Source organism: Vespa crabro, chromosome 14 (genome assembly GCF_910589235.1).
Source record: "Vespa crabro chromosome 14, iyVesCrab1.2, whole genome shotgun sequence".
In the NCBI taxonomy this organism is placed as follows: Eukaryota; Metazoa; Arthropoda; class Insecta; order Hymenoptera; family Vespidae; genus Vespa; species Vespa crabro.
In genome coordinates, this window is record NC_060968.1 from 1,224,531 (window position 1) to 1,240,499 (window position 15,969).

Below are 15,969 nucleotides of genomic sequence, written 5' to 3' on the forward strand. Positions count from 1 at the left end.
AACATTATATTCTTTATTATTATTCTTCTTTCGTGAATATGTAGCAACGAATTATCATTGTATAATAAGTTCGAAAAAAGAGAGTTGTAAGTCAATGACGTTATTTTCAATGTGCCAGGAACATTGTGCTGCCGTCTAACGGAATTATTTTTTATTAACGATGAAACGAATTACGGAAAAACGTTTACAATATCTCATATCAATATTTATGTTAATCGATTTTATATAATTGATCTATCAATCCAATCTATCATTATTTCATTAGATATAAAGAAAAAAGCATGTATAAATATCAACTAATCTTATTTAATAATTTTCTATAAAGGAATGAGCTTATTTGAGGTTAGAGTACTTCGAATTTGATTCAAATATTAAAATTGCTATCTATTTATTTAAACAAAAAAAGAAATTTGAGCTTCATTATGTAAATATTTTTATTAATCGATTTTACATGTACGATCGATCTTTCATCAAATAACAAAAAATTTAAGAGCATTTTATCTCATTTATATTTTGATTATGTTATGTAAAAATGCTTTTGATTACAAGATTAAATGACATTAGAAGTTAGGACACTCGGAATTTGATAAGAATTTAATCAAGAGATAATGATTTATTTATTTTAATGAATAATAGCTTAATATTCTATTGATATCACAATTTTATATGAAATAATTATAGCTTACATTCAATTTTGTATATTGTTAATTATTGTTGAGTGTTGTAATTTAAAATTAAAAAGAAAATATCATCTATCATTTATTCTTGATATTTTTTTTATAGCCAATCCAACTAATTTAAATTCATACTATATAACTTATTGAAGCAAATAATTTATTGAAACTCATAGAATTTACTGAATTGTAAATTTTTTGTTTTCACTTTTCCAAAAGTTTATCAGACATTTCCGTCACCCCAATCACGTTATGTTTCAAATGTCTAAGTAAGATATTCTTATCTTTGCTTACAATATTTTCCAATGTAAATTTGATCTAATATAATAATTAAAAAATACTTATTTCTTTTTTTTATTTTTGTTATTTCTGTACAGATAACCTCTAGTTGGTTTTTATAATCTACTTAAAAATCTAAGTCGTGCGACATAACGTCATATTACAAATAAGATATCTTTTTTCTTCTCTCTTCCTCTCTCTTTCTCTCTTTTTCTTTCTCGTATATACTATTCGTTTATTAATTGTAAAAATTTTGTTCATTAAAGAAGTTAAAAGTATATATTCCCATGAACGATACTTCAAGGCATAACGAAACAAACAGCATAACCTCGCTCTTAACAAGACTTTTGTGTTACATCCAAAGCATCTTGCTTAACTACATAAAGGCGATCTTACGAACTATACCATATTCGAATGACGATGGTACTATACAAACAGTCAAGTCAAGCTTATTTCCGCTATCATCTGTTCGTATTACTTTTTTATATAAAATTTAACTCTTCCATCATGTAAATTATGCCCACGAAATTTCAAAATTGAAATTATTTTATTTAAAAATATTTTTAATAAACCTAATTACGTCAAAAGAATTCACAGCTGTTTCTTCACGGCTATTATCTGTATACATTACTTTTTCACGTGAAATTACAATTTCGTTGTATTTTTGTTTGTCATTAACCTTACTTACATGCTACGTCAGAAAAAAGTTAATTTCATTTTTTATCTACAAAAATACTTTCGAATAGTTCCAAATAGACGTAAGAGAATATCTTATTATCAAAAATAAATAATTATCAACAAAAAAAAAATAGAAACAAAAACAAAGGAATAAATAAATGATTAATTTTACCTAAAAGTATTATTTTTTCAAGATAACATAAAATATTTTATTAGATGATTTTCGTTAGCTTTTTTTTTTTTTTTCTTAGAAATATAATTTTATTCATTATTTGAAATTATTTAAAAGCTGATAAAAAAAACGATGGGATTATTTATTTCATTGTCAAAAAACTTCATAACATCTTACGTCTTACGAAGAACACTTGAATTTTTTATTCTTATTAATGTTTTATTCATTCATTCATTCACTCTCTCTCTCTCTTTCTCCCTCTCTCTCCTTCTCTCTCCCTTCCTCCCTCTCTCTCTCCAGCTCCCTCTTTCTCTCTCTTTCTGTTTAATTTGTTATCATAGAACTATGGTCATGATTAACTGTCGTGTCAAGCGCATATTGGAAGTGCGTTTTTTAAACTTTTAATCAGATGTAATGAATGTACATACATAATATCAATCGTGTAACGACCTATTGAAACAATGATTATGGTGTGATCACTCAATAATCACAAGAGAAAGTTATCTTTTTATATATCCAATTTTCATTCATAATTTCGAGAGATCACTATTTCTTCTTTTTTTTTTCATTTTGGAATAATAACATAGGCAATGAACAGTTTGAAATTAGTATAAAAACTTGGTTATGCAATATATATTATGATTAGTATTACGTAAATCTTTATCGTATTTGTTTGTTTCATTAAGTTCATTAATAACAGACATTTTCCTTTGTAGTATTTACTTCATAATATTTGTGTCATGTAATAAAACTTATATCGTTGTTATAAAATATTTAATGATTAGATATACTATATTTTTCTAATAAAATTTGAATATTTTCAAATTATTGTTATTCGTTTTGTTTTCTTTCATGGTTTTTTTTCTGAAATTTCTATGAAATATTTACTGATTAGATTGAAAATATTTTCCGAAATAGGAATTTTGAAATATATTGAAATTATTTTTATTTTATATATTATTATTAAATTATAATTATTTTATATATTAAGAAAATAATTTCCATACTCTTTTTTCTTTTTTTCATTCATTCATTTTGTTTTTATTCATTTTTTCTTTTTTTTTTAATGGCTTCGTTTGCTTCCTCGAGTCTTTGTTGTTCCAATTCCAAAGCTCTTTGTTTTCTTCGACAAGTCGGCGTTTTCGAGAACCATGCTACAATTAATGATATATAATGATATGCAATGAGCTAAGAGTATCGAAATACATAATCGATATGAAATATATTTTTACATAAAAATGCGTCCTCTTCTTCACGATAAACAGGATTTTTGGTACTAATAGCATTAATTAATTCTGCATGTGTTAATGGCTGTGTTCTTAATTGTACCATTCGTTTCGTCGTCATCACCTATAATGTACTTTATTTCATTATTATACACACACACACACACACTTCTTTTTCGACATATATCAGACTAATTAAATAAATATTTTCAATTGAAAGTTATTTTATTACGTAAATACCTCATTAATGGCGGCTAATATTGTACCAATTGTAAATCCGTCACAGATTTTGGTCATTGCTGATATATCAAATTGTCTACTTATTCCAGGATACTATATTAAAAACAAAACAAAAAAGTATATATATATTATATTATATATATATATATATATATATATATATATATATGACGATGATGATGATGATAATGAAAATTATTTGAAAATTGTAGACAATTTTTAGTAATTTTTATGTACATATTATATTATCTTTATTGTAATAATTTTATTATTAAAGGCTTGCCTTGTATAATAAATTTCTCCAGACAAGTGACATACTGCCATAATCTGGTCTAGGAATATATATAATTTTGTCATAAGTTTGATACAATAATTTTTGATCTGCATCCCAAGGTAAATTGGTTGTTCCAATTAATATGATTTTATCCTCATTGGTGATACCCTTGATCAATTTTGGTAAATCTTTCTTGAGGCGTTTTGGATCAGTTTTATCAGTTTTAGGTGGTTTTTTGACGAATGGTTTTTCAGCTCCATCCATAAAAATGATTGACGGTTGCAATAATCGCGCTACCTTGGAAAAAGAAATTAATATTAACGTATTAATCATCAGGTCTTCTTTCTTTTTTTCCTCGTCTTTTTCATCTTGTTCGATATTGAAATTGATTAATTATATATGTAAATGTACAAATGATAAATTACGTAGATACATACAGTAATTATATTGTCATTAAAACGTACGTTATATTATGTTGAAGGTTGTCTTTTATATTGATATTCATTTTGATTGCTTTAGATATACAAAAAATAAAAGAAAAACGTTATATACATAATAGTAAAAACATCAACGAATGTGAAGTTTGAAAAATTGTTTATTTGACCCTTTAGATTTGGTGGTATCTCCCGCGACGGGCATATAAACATGTTTTCGCTATCGAAAGTTTCATTCAGCCATACCTGCATTAATATAAACTAACATCGATATAAATTATAACTATTTTTATTTATTTTCATATATAAAAAATTGGAAACAACCAAAATGTTCACATCTCCCACGCAACGTATACGGGTTTCAAAGCAAGAAAACAAATGAACAACTATATAGTTCATAAAAAAAATGTCATCCAAAGGGATGTTATTATAATAGAGCTTCGTCCCAAAAACAACATACAATTATCAGGAAGCTATTATAGTAGCGCACAGTTGCTAAAGGGTTACAAGATGTTTTGTTTATATAAAAAATGTGTAATATATAAAAATATGTTTTGTTTATATAAAAATTTGTATATAAACAATGCTCTTATAAACGTTATCCTAGTAAGATAAATATCAATCTACCTTGGATATCAAATGCATTAACATAATCAATCCAGTTTTTCCAGGATATTTTCCAACGATATTGGCAGGTGTAATATCGAAAAGAGTAGCACCTAATTCTGTACAAATTGCATTGATTAACATTTTTTTGCCACTACCATGAGGACCTGCTATTAAAACTGATCTTACAAGGGGTGTTAATTCTCTAAGTATACTATTGCCTAAAGGAAGGATGCAATATTCGCTGATTAATTGTCTGATGTCACCTAAAAATAAATAACTAAGTAATAATTGTAAGTGTATACAAAAAATGCATGAAAAACGTATGTGCAGTATATCACAAAAGTATATTATATATATATTAAATATATAATAGTATAAAATAGCGTAATATTAAATAAATAACTATGTTAAAAATAAATTATGATATTTATAATTTATATATGCATATATATATATATATATATATATATATATATATACATTATATAATTTTTATAACATAATTTATATAAACATATATATGTATATATATATATATATATATATATATATATATATATATATATAATTATATTTTTAACAAATTAATGTTAAATAAAGAAACGTTCGAATACTTTTGCGATCCATTGTACGTTCATTTTTTAGTAAAAAAATATTTACCTAACGTTGGTAAAGTATTTTTATCATTCTGAAGAAGCTCATAATTGGCATAAGATCTTTCGACCTTAAAATCAGCTAATGGAGTTTCTCGATAAAGTTTAATAATACCTTGAGTGAGAAGTTCTTCGAAAAGAGATTCTGTTGTTCTATCTGGTGTCAAATCCTTTTCTTTTTTTTTTTTATTCTTTTTTCCACTACGACGAATCCGTTTTTGCGTTTTCTTACCACGTTTACTTTTAATACCTTTATCTCTGTCCAAAGCTGCTTGAAGAGCTTCTATGTCATCTGTAATTATTATAAAAATTGTTAAATATTGTTTTTAAATATATTAGGGTTGTTTTATTTCCAGTAGAACCTTTTATGTTATGCAAACAACTTCCTTTTTTCTTTTATAAAACATTTTATTACTTAGTAAAGAGAGAATTAATTTAATAAATAATAGCAATATATTATAATTTATTATAATATTATTGTGTAAATATATTATTATATTAATGTGTAAATATATAATTTATAATATACTGCTAATAAATTTATAATATATTATATTGCTAATATATTATAAATTATATATTTACAAATTAGTCCGATAGCCTAATAACAAAACAATGTTAAAATTACCTTTAAAATTTTCTAGATAAGTTCGGTTTTGAATATATCTATTAAAATTTTTACGAATGATAATGTGTTAATTTATTGTTAAAAAAATTTTAATAAATTATTTTATCCTCCTTTAATAAATTGTTTTATCTTTTTGTAAATAAATATAATATATTCTATATTGAATTAATACAGAATTTAGAAAAAGTCAAGTAATCCTTTTTTTAATACAAATAAAATTATTTATTCTTTCATTGTTCCATTTCATATTTGAATATAATTATGTTTATTAATTCGTACATTGGAAGGCTCTATTATCTAAAAAATTAAAAATTAAGAATAAAAAACCTCTCAATGTTTGATCCACTCCAATTCTAACTTCATCTTCAATTTCTCGAATTTTATCAGTTTCAATCATATCTTTATAAGGTTCTTGCATAGTATTCATAGACTCATCTTTGTTCTTCCATACTTTTTGGTACTCTTCTTGTAAATTAATCAATAATGGAAGAAAATTAGAAGGCATCGATTTCAAATAACTCTGCTCTGTTTCATCTTCCGATTTTTCTGGCTCGCTGCTCCTCTTCGTTTTCGACTTCTTTGATTTTTTTGATTCCTTTGAGGACACTCCGGTTGATTTACTTATCGTACTTTCTGTTCCCTTTTACGTTAGATTAGTCGTATTAATTATTTAAAATGAGTCATAGCAATGTTAGAATAATTGTTGAAATTGCAATAATTATATTTTTCTGTAATTATGTAGAAATTAATAATAAATTAATTATAGATTGGAATTAAGCCCGGTTAATTTCTTTGCTTCTTCTTTCTTTATTTTTAAATTAAATTTAGCTTTCTAATATATTTCAAATGAATAGCAATAATAAGTATGATAATAAATAAAAAATATATATTCTTTTTTCTTAAAGCCGATATATTATATTACTAACTTTCAATAAAATATTATAATAATGGTATATTACTAATTTTTAATAAATAGTAAATAAATAAATAAATTGTGAAAAAAAAATTATTGAATAATTATAAAAATATTTGATTATGTTAATAAAACGTTATATAGTTATTATTGATTTATTTTAATAATAAAGAAAAACATAATCGCATATATATATGTATATATAGATATATAAAATACATATATTTATATACCTGCCTACTGAAGATAAATCGGGAACCTCCACTTTCAGCAGATGGTAAATCCGGAATTTTTCCAGTTTGTTGAAAGTAATCATTTATCCAGTTTCGAATTTCACTTCTCATATTCTCTTCCATCACAGCACTCCTTTCTTTACGAATTCTTTCCGTTGTTTCCTTTATCAATTTTTCATAAATTTCTTGAAACTTGATTTGCTTTTCATGACGATAATGTATAATTTTTTCTGTTTGCCGAATATTTTTCATCTTTACTTGATTAGGTGGAAGCATACCTAAAAAAGTATATGTATATATCTATTTAAGGTGTATATACATATATATATATATTTTTTTTTTAAATTCTAAATAAATCAAAATTTATAAACTAATATACATGTTAAATCAGAATTTATAAATTCGTATTCAATGATAATATTTATTAATAAATTCATTTTTATTTATTATTAGATCTTAAATCTCTTTCTTTATCATTATTGAAATTATAATTATTACAATAAAAAATATTAATTGAAAACAATTTCTATTTATTTATAATTTAAAAATTAAAAAGAATTCGAAATAATAACAAATAAATTATTTGTTTCTTGTAATCATTTGCTTAAACTTAGACGGATGATTTTTTGTGTATCAAATGAATCTAAAAAAAAAAAATGTTGAACCTATTAATAACATTTCATCTAATCGTCTTTTCCGGATCCAACATCGAGTTCTATAACCTCTCCAAATTTTTTGAATCTTTGTCGCAGCAGCTTCAACATTTTCCTTTTGTATTTCCTCTATTTCTTGTTTAGCTATTGATTTTTCTTTCATTTGTCTTATTTCCTTCATAAACTGGAATCTTACTCGTCCTTGTCTTGCTCTTTCGTGAGCCTAAAATAGTTATATATATATATGTATATACACGTACGTACATACATACATATGTATATATATTATTTTTATTATTATATTAAATTAGTTATATTTAATTATGTTATTCTATTCTTTGGAAAATAAATAATGTGTGTGTGTACATATACATATATATATATAGAGTATCCTAAAATAAATAAGAAATATTTTAAATAAAAAGGTTTATTTAAAATATTTTACATATTATAATCACATCAAGCGAATTCTATTGTTACAAAACAAAAAAAAGACTACGTGAAACAAATCTGAAAGCGACAGAGCGGGAAATTCAAAATTCTATAAACGAAATTATTGTTTTTACACAAATAACAAAATCATATGATAAAAATGCCAATCAACAGAATAATACAATTTAATATAATTAATTTAATATAATAATAATAATAATACATTATTAATAATATAAAAAGCATGTAATGTTATTATATAAATATTATTAAATGTAATTATATAAATATACTATACAATATAATAATGTGCAATATATATTTATTATAATTAATGGTAAATAAAATTGATATAAAAGTTGATATTAACAAAATTTCTGTTCTACCTGAATCAATTTTACAGCTTCTAATTCACTCATTGTTTTAGACACAATAATCTCATCGAGAAAACCCAAATTTCTCAAAGTATTTTCTATGAATTCTCGTCTATCGTTTATTTCTTTTCGACGTTCTCTCGTAAAATATCTCGGTATTCGAATTTCTACATCTTCGGGGGTAACGCCATATTTTATTAATATGTCATCATAATAACTGTGTTCAGAAAGATCAACATTTACTAATTCATGTTTTAATTCTAAAACTCTTCCTATAGTTGATTCCAATAATTTTTTAAGTAAGATACGTTTTTGTGGTTGTATTATTTGATCGTAACACTCTTCTAACTTATTACAAACAATGATGTACTTTACATACAATTCCGAGACAATTTGATGTGCCTTCTTTCGATCCTTTTGCGGTTTTGAGCTTTGCACAGACGAATCAGTCCGTATTAATTCGTCTAAAGTATTTTGGGTCTCTTTCCAAAGTTCGTTATACGTTGCATTCGACATATTTGTATTTTATTTTTAGGAATGTTTCTGTACTTCTAAGTTCAACTAACTAGACTTTTCTAACTAAATGGAAGTTACAACTAATTCTTTGGACGAAAGTATATACATACTGTTTTATTTACCTTAGCAACGTTTGATCGTTAAAAGCATTATAATTCATTCGTCCGGTTACATCAATCAAATTTCGCGCGCCACGATTGAAGTTGATTATGCGTGTCTTATGTTTTAATAATATATTTATTATATCATTGTTTCTTTTTTGCTTTTTTATTTTTTTTTTATATAGAAACATTTATTTGTATGTATTATTTCTTTATTATAGATGTGATGTCAATAAGAATATTTAAAATAGATAGAAATTTAGCCAAATCTAACCAATATGGAATATGAAACTATTGTTCATTGAACGAAATAATGAAATATTTGTTTATATTAAAAGATCTACATTTCTTATGTTTTTTTATATTATACAGAGGTGTTTTTTATTTTATTGTAACTTTATATAACGAGTATAGTTTTGAGATGACGCATTTAGATTTACATTTAATGATATTAAAATTTGTTAAGTTAATATCATATAATGTTATAAAAATTGAGTGTTTTGTAATTTTCAATAATATTATATTATTATTTCTTTGTACAAATTATACAATGAGACTGAACACAAATTCTTCTAATCGAGAATATCAACAAAATATAATTGAGATTATATATTTCTGATTGTTATTCATGAATCTTAATAATTATTTAAATTAAAATTACTAATGAAAGATAAATTTATAATTTATTGTAATTTCAGTTCAACACATGTCTTTTCATTAATATTTAAAAGTAGTATTGTGCATATATATGTTATGATTAATAATTGTAATTAAAACATATCTTCAATTCAAAAGATTTGTTTCTTTAGTTAAATATTTAAATTAGACATATATAAATATTTAAATTATAAAAATATTTAAATATTAAATTAGAGAATATTTACAATAATGTTTACAGAAGTTCCTCTATAATCAACTCTGAAGAATAATATAATTTTTTTCTAGAGAATAAATTAAGCATCATTTCAATATTCAATATCAGATAAGTGATATTTAGATTTTATTTTCTTAGCACCGTATTAAAGATGAAAATATTATTATGATATTATTTTTATTATTATTTTTTCCAGATATATTTAATTGAAAAATATTTTATGATTATTAGTAGTTAAGAATTTCCTAAATCTTATTAATTATGTAATATTCTTACATAAATTTTAAATATTAAATCTATTTCTAGCTTCGATGAAATTTTGCAATAATAACAAAAAACAAAATCTTTTTACATTTTTAGCATAAACAAAATAAATCTATATATACATGTAAATAAAATTGTCATTTCAATGAAAAGGAAATATTAGTAATAGGAAAGCATGGTGACTAAAGAAGATAGTCGTGATAAATTAATCACTAATTAATAGAAAAATTGAACTGTAAAAAAATTCTGAAAAGAGCCTTATTTCTACTATGGTTCAATTTATTTATAAAAATTTAGAGATTATTTAGAAAATTAGAGATTATAAATTTACATAAATGGCCGCAGTTGCTTATTTCAACAATTTTTGAACATTTGTGAACAAATTATTAATAATTATTAATAAAAAACAAGTTATTGTGAAAATATATTTAAAAATATATTATTATATAAATTTGAAGATAGAATTGCATATACTTGTAATAAAAAATATCATTGTTATTAAAGTTATTATTTTAAAATATTTTTAAACATACAAAGATTTTTGAAATTTTAATAATAAATAAAATGAAATATATATATATATATATATATTTCATTTATATATTTATATAAATCTTATATCTAAATAAATTATAAAATTGATACAGATAAAGTAAATTTGAAGTATCAATATAAAGTTATTCATAATTTTAATAATTTCATTCATTCAAGTAAAGTTTGTATTTCTTCTCGATTGTTATTTCTTTGCATTTATAATGCATATATATTATATTGTATGTAAAGAATACACACGCTGGGCAGCAACAGTCCGAATTCGATAGAAGATTTACATTGCGATGCAACTAACTTAACATCGTAACGTACTTCAGACCGTTCCGGTTGGCCACAGTCGCTCGTTTCAAAACGTCATCTTGGCTGGTAGTTGCTGGCTAAAATAATATTCTTGTAAATATACCGATCACCACCGTTTACGGGTGGTGATGATAACGAGACATTCGTAGAAATGGCGACGGTATTAGAGCAGTTTGTAAATAATGTGCGGACGCTTTCGAAGCAAGGTACGGTAAAAATGTGTGAGTTTTTCTCTGATAGATGATAACATAACCTCTAAATAATTTGTACTATTTTTTTATCTTACAAATGCATTATTTTTATATTACAATATTATTACTTTATCTTATTTTTAAAATAACCTCTATTACTTGTCTCGTTAATGAAACGATCTTTCATTCATTCAACATTTACTATTATATTTGCTTTGTTGAACCAAATTATGCATCTTTCAAGGATTGAAATTTTTTTGAATTATTGTAAGATCGAATTCATTACTTTTATTAATAACTTTTTGATACGATCGATGAGATTATTTTAATGTAATCGATATATATATATATATATATATATATATATATATATATATATCATACACATACATATACACATATAGATGCAATAGATGAAAAGAATAATGGATATATATTCTATTGGTTTCTTAACTATAGGTAACTTCCGAGAATTATATGAGATTATAAATAAGAATATTGACGCACTAATGAAAAATGGACAACACCTAGATAATGTTTTGGAAACGTTGGACTTGCAACAACACTCCCTTGGAATTTTGGCAGTATTGTGCATTAAATTTTCATTGCCTAATCCCAGTAGTACCAATAATCCTGATGCATATAAGCCATTATTTAATCAGGTTCAAGAATTTTTCATAGGATGCAACAGTAAACAAGTTCAATTTGCACCAGATACATGTAAGCTTATTTTGTTTTACAATATTTATATTAATTGTATAGTCTTTTTTAAATACAAAATTTTTATTAAAATCGAATATCTTGTAGATGCAGAACTATGTCATTTACTCACTCAAACTCTAGTTGAATTGCAAGTGCCGTTACGTGGTATAGAATTACTGCGTAGAGCTATACGTAAGATCCAACTGTTTGATAGTCAGCTAACTTCGATACATGCTGATCTCTGCCAATTATGCCTTCTGTCTAAGTGTTTTAAACCAGCGCTTGAGTTTCTTGATATTGATGTTACTGGTATTAGCCAGGAAGGTGCACAGTTTGACTCAAAGTTTTTTTTACTTTATTATTATTATGGTGGTATGATATATACAGCACTAAAAAATTATGATCGTGCATTATATTTCTTTGAAGTGTGTGTAACGACTCCTGCTATGGCTGTCAGTCATATTATGTTAGAGGCCTATAAGAAATATATTCTGGTCTCTTTAATATTACATGGAAAGATCTTAAATTTACCTAGGTACACGAGTCAGGTAGTAAATAGGTACATAAAACCATTAAGTCTACCATATCAAGAATTGGCAACAGCTTACTTGACAAATAATTGTGAAGAAGTGCTGACCGTTATTAGAAAATACCAAGAACTTTTTGTAAGAGAGCACAACTCGGGATTAGTTAAGCAAGTGCTCAGCTATTTGTACAAAAAAAATATACAGAGGCTGACAAAAACTTTCTTAACACTTAGTTTAAGCGATGTTGCAAGCAGAGTTCAACTGGCTGGCCCTTCGGAAGCAGAGAAATATATTTTAAATATGGTAAATTCTATTTTACCGACAATTTTCTTATATTTAATATATATTTATTTATTATATATTTATTACAAATTCTTTTTGATTGTAGATAGAAGATGGAGAAATTTTTGCGACTATAAATCAGAAGGATGGTATGGTAGTATTTCATGATGATCCCGAAAAATATAATTCACCACAAATGTTAGCTAAACTTCAGAAAGAAATGCAAACGTGCGCAGAATTAGATAAGCGAGTGCTCGAGATGGAAGAGGAAGTTGTTCTTACGCCACAATATGTTCGAAAAACTTGTGGTCAAAACGATCAAGACGATCAAACAGTTGGACCCACAAATGTCACAAATGGTCAAGCTCAGTTAAAACATAACACCTACTCTATGTAACATACATACGTCGTTGTGCATTATCTTTATTAAAAAAGAAGGAAATTAACGAAAAAGTCTTGTTAAAGGTCAAGCACAAGTACATTTTGAAGCCTGTTTTGGGTGAAATATATAAATCTGTCAAAATTTGGCTAAAATAATCTATTTTGTACAAAGATTACAAGACTACGATTAACAACTAGTAAAATTCTAAACAATAAGAAATTAAGGCTGAAACTAATCGCAGTTTATCGATTCTAGAATTTTTCTTAACAGTTGTATTGACGCTCATATTTGTAAAATCACAATTTAAAAACAACATATAGTAAAAACACAAACGCAAGATAATAAAAAAAGAAGTGTAGTACGTATCTGTATAAAGTTACCAATATGCTTTATCTCATAATTATTATTGAGTTTGTTTCAATTTGCATATAAAATACATCACGAGATAATTAACATCTGAAGCAGGCTTTATGAATAAAATTACGTAGATGATTAAAATATTGTGGTAGTTATCTACGAGAGGTCGTATTGTTTTGAAAAATAAGGATACACGCTGTTTCATACATGAGCATTTTTAAAACTAAAAGTAAACTTAATAAATTATTGAAATAGTACAGCTTTCTAAATGTATAAGTATGTGTTACAAAATTAGTACTTAGTAGTATGATCTTAGTTATTATTTCTTTTTGAGCGATTTACAAATTTATTTATATTTCTTTGATTACATTTATATATTAGACAAATTCAAAGTTTCAGGTAAGTAATATATTTTTTTTACAGTGAAAAATGAAAGTGAGTCTTTTTATATTAGATGTTTCAAATATAAAATTACCAAAGCATGTAATATCTTTAATAACATGATAACAGTAAACTATTATGCAAATAATTTTGTGCTTAATAATAGAAATGTAAACTTAAGATTTTTAATTGATTCTTGTGTTAATCTATTTTGAACTGTAAGTAGAAATAAATTTGTTCTTCGTTTCTCTTTTTCTTTTGGTCCATCCTTATAATAAAATACAACAATTGTAGCTGATAATGAAAAAAAAAATCTCTATTTACAAGCATTTGTTTAGAATAATAACAATAGTATATTAATATTTTAAGATAACAAATCTTGAATTTTTGTTAAAACCATTTGAACCATTTCATGTGATTCCATTGTTCCGTCAAGGAATATTAGTTCTGTAGATGCCTGATCATTTTGTTTAATTACTGATAGATATTTTAAATATTCTGGCCAAACAAATGCATCAAAATATCCTGGAACATCAGCAGGAGAATACGTTCTTATGCTCCTACGTTTCCAACACTCTTCTTTGGTCAATGTAAGGAAATATTTAAGTTCGCATAAATTTGAAATCGGTTTAAACCCAAATAATAAGAAACCTTCTAATATTAATACTCGTCTTAACTCTTTATTAGATTTATCAGATCTTTTTGGCTTAGACTCTATCAATTTTAAAATGTCCGAATACATTTTGTTCATATCCAAGCTTGATAAAATTTCCCAATTAATATGATTTAATGCTGGAATTTTAACGTGCCTTGGATCATCTGGAGATAAAAAATAACTATCTTGATGTATTACAATAGAATCATCTAACTTTTTATGTAATTCTTTAGCTAAGGTACTTTTTCCGCTGCATGTTACTCCTGAGATGCCAACTATTAACCAGTTTTTTCTGTTCATCGCTGATTTTTAAAATATCAACTTTACGATATACTGTAATGTCAAATTATGATTATATCTAACTATTATATAATTTTATTATACGATAATTAGCAAGTATTTCTTGACACAAATTTTTTCCAAGAATCACATATGTATAGAGTAATAACTATAATATTAAATATGATTGTGTTAATTATTTGTGCATATTATTATGTAATACATTGTAATTGTACAAGATTATTATATTTAATAATTAATTATTAATACCATTATTTTTTTCATTTGTTCTTAGAAATATATGATCGTATATGGTATAACGTAAAAATGATTAAACCACCAACAAAACATAAACCAGAAATTGCAGGTATTAATAAAGCTAGATGCTGGGGATAAAAGAAAGATTGTAATCTATCATCATCAATGAAAGGCAAACCGATTATCCACAGAGTATAATACAAAAAAATGATGGAAGTAAATATTAATATTTGTTTTCCCTTATCATGATCACTAACGGACATTGTAAACTTAGTTTGTTACTTATTCCATCTTGATTGACTTAAATTTAATCACAAAAATAATATCCTTCATGTATAATAATTTTACAATGCATGAAAGTCTTATCAATTTAAATATTTATATGTAAGTGCATGAAAGCTAAAATTTACAAAATTATCACTTGACAAGAATATTTTACAAATATTCACCTATTATCTATACTATTCTATTTTTTTAACTTATAAATAAAGCTTATTAAAATTAACTTACACACAATTGCAATATAGTTTATTAGAAACTATAGAGATATAAGCATAATTGTAATACTGAGATCTTTTTATCTTTCTTATTATTCTTCTTTTGCAAAATTACATCTATGTATTTTTGAATGCTGTAAAAGAAAATGCAAAAAATTAATTACAAATTTTTACACCCAAACATTAGTAATTAAAGAAAATTTTATTATCTACCGTTATCGATTGACATCAACTTAAATTGTAACCTTCGTGTATACATATCATGACATAATAATTGATATTTCATATGTCATTCGATATACGTATATTTTTCTTGTACATACGTATGACCTTGGTCAAAAAATACAAAATAAATTCTAGAATGAATTGTCAATTAATA

At 24.5% G+C, this 15,969-nt stretch overlaps 3 protein-coding genes across 4 annotated transcripts; 1 reads left to right on the top strand and 2 right to left on the bottom strand.

The window, feature by feature from the left end:
- Positions 1 to 2,815: 2,815 nt before the first annotated feature.
- Positions 2,816 to 9,209, bottom strand: LOC124429262 (dynein regulatory complex protein 11). Its single transcript, XM_046974303.1, has 10 exons — positions 8,485 to 9,209; positions 7,679 to 7,889; positions 7,014 to 7,291; positions 6,195 to 6,507; positions 5,247 to 5,531; positions 4,605 to 4,849; positions 3,553 to 3,840; positions 3,270 to 3,362; positions 3,036 to 3,153; positions 2,816 to 2,957 (listed from the first exon to the last, which is right to left on the bottom strand). Exons 1-10 carry the CDS (start codon positions 8,986 to 8,988, stop codon positions 2,845 to 2,847), a joined length of 2,448 nt encoding a protein of 815 aa, XP_046830259.1. The 5' UTR covers positions 8,989 to 9,209; the 3' UTR covers positions 2,816 to 2,844.
- A 1,850-nt stretch (positions 9,210 to 11,059) lies between these two features.
- On the top strand, positions 11,060 to 13,777 carry LOC124429263 (COP9 signalosome complex subunit 3). Of its 2 annotated transcripts, none has more exons than XM_046974304.1 (4): positions 11,060 to 11,300; positions 11,730 to 11,990; positions 12,078 to 12,802; positions 12,888 to 13,777. In XM_046974304.1, the coding sequence occupies exons 1-4, from the start codon at positions 11,231 to 11,233 to the stop codon at positions 13,176 to 13,178; spliced, it is 1,347 nt and encodes a 448-aa protein (XP_046830260.1). In that variant the 5' UTR covers positions 11,060 to 11,230; the 3' UTR covers positions 13,179 to 13,777. The 2 variants fall into 2 exon arrangements, with proteins under 2 accessions (XP_046830260.1, XP_046830262.1); XM_046974306.1 differs by having other exon boundaries at positions 11,068 to 11,285.
- Positions 13,305 to 15,945, bottom strand: LOC124429265 (nicotinamide riboside kinase 1). The gene is made up of 3 exons (XM_046974308.1): positions 15,804 to 15,945; positions 15,604 to 15,724; positions 13,305 to 14,889 (listed from the first exon to the last, which is right to left on the bottom strand). Exon 3 carries the CDS (start codon positions 14,854 to 14,856, stop codon positions 14,266 to 14,268), a length of 591 nt encoding a protein of 196 aa, XP_046830264.1. The 5' UTR covers positions 14,857 to 14,889; positions 15,604 to 15,724; positions 15,804 to 15,945; the 3' UTR covers positions 13,305 to 14,265.
- Between the last annotated feature and the right edge of the window lie 24 nt (positions 15,946 to 15,969).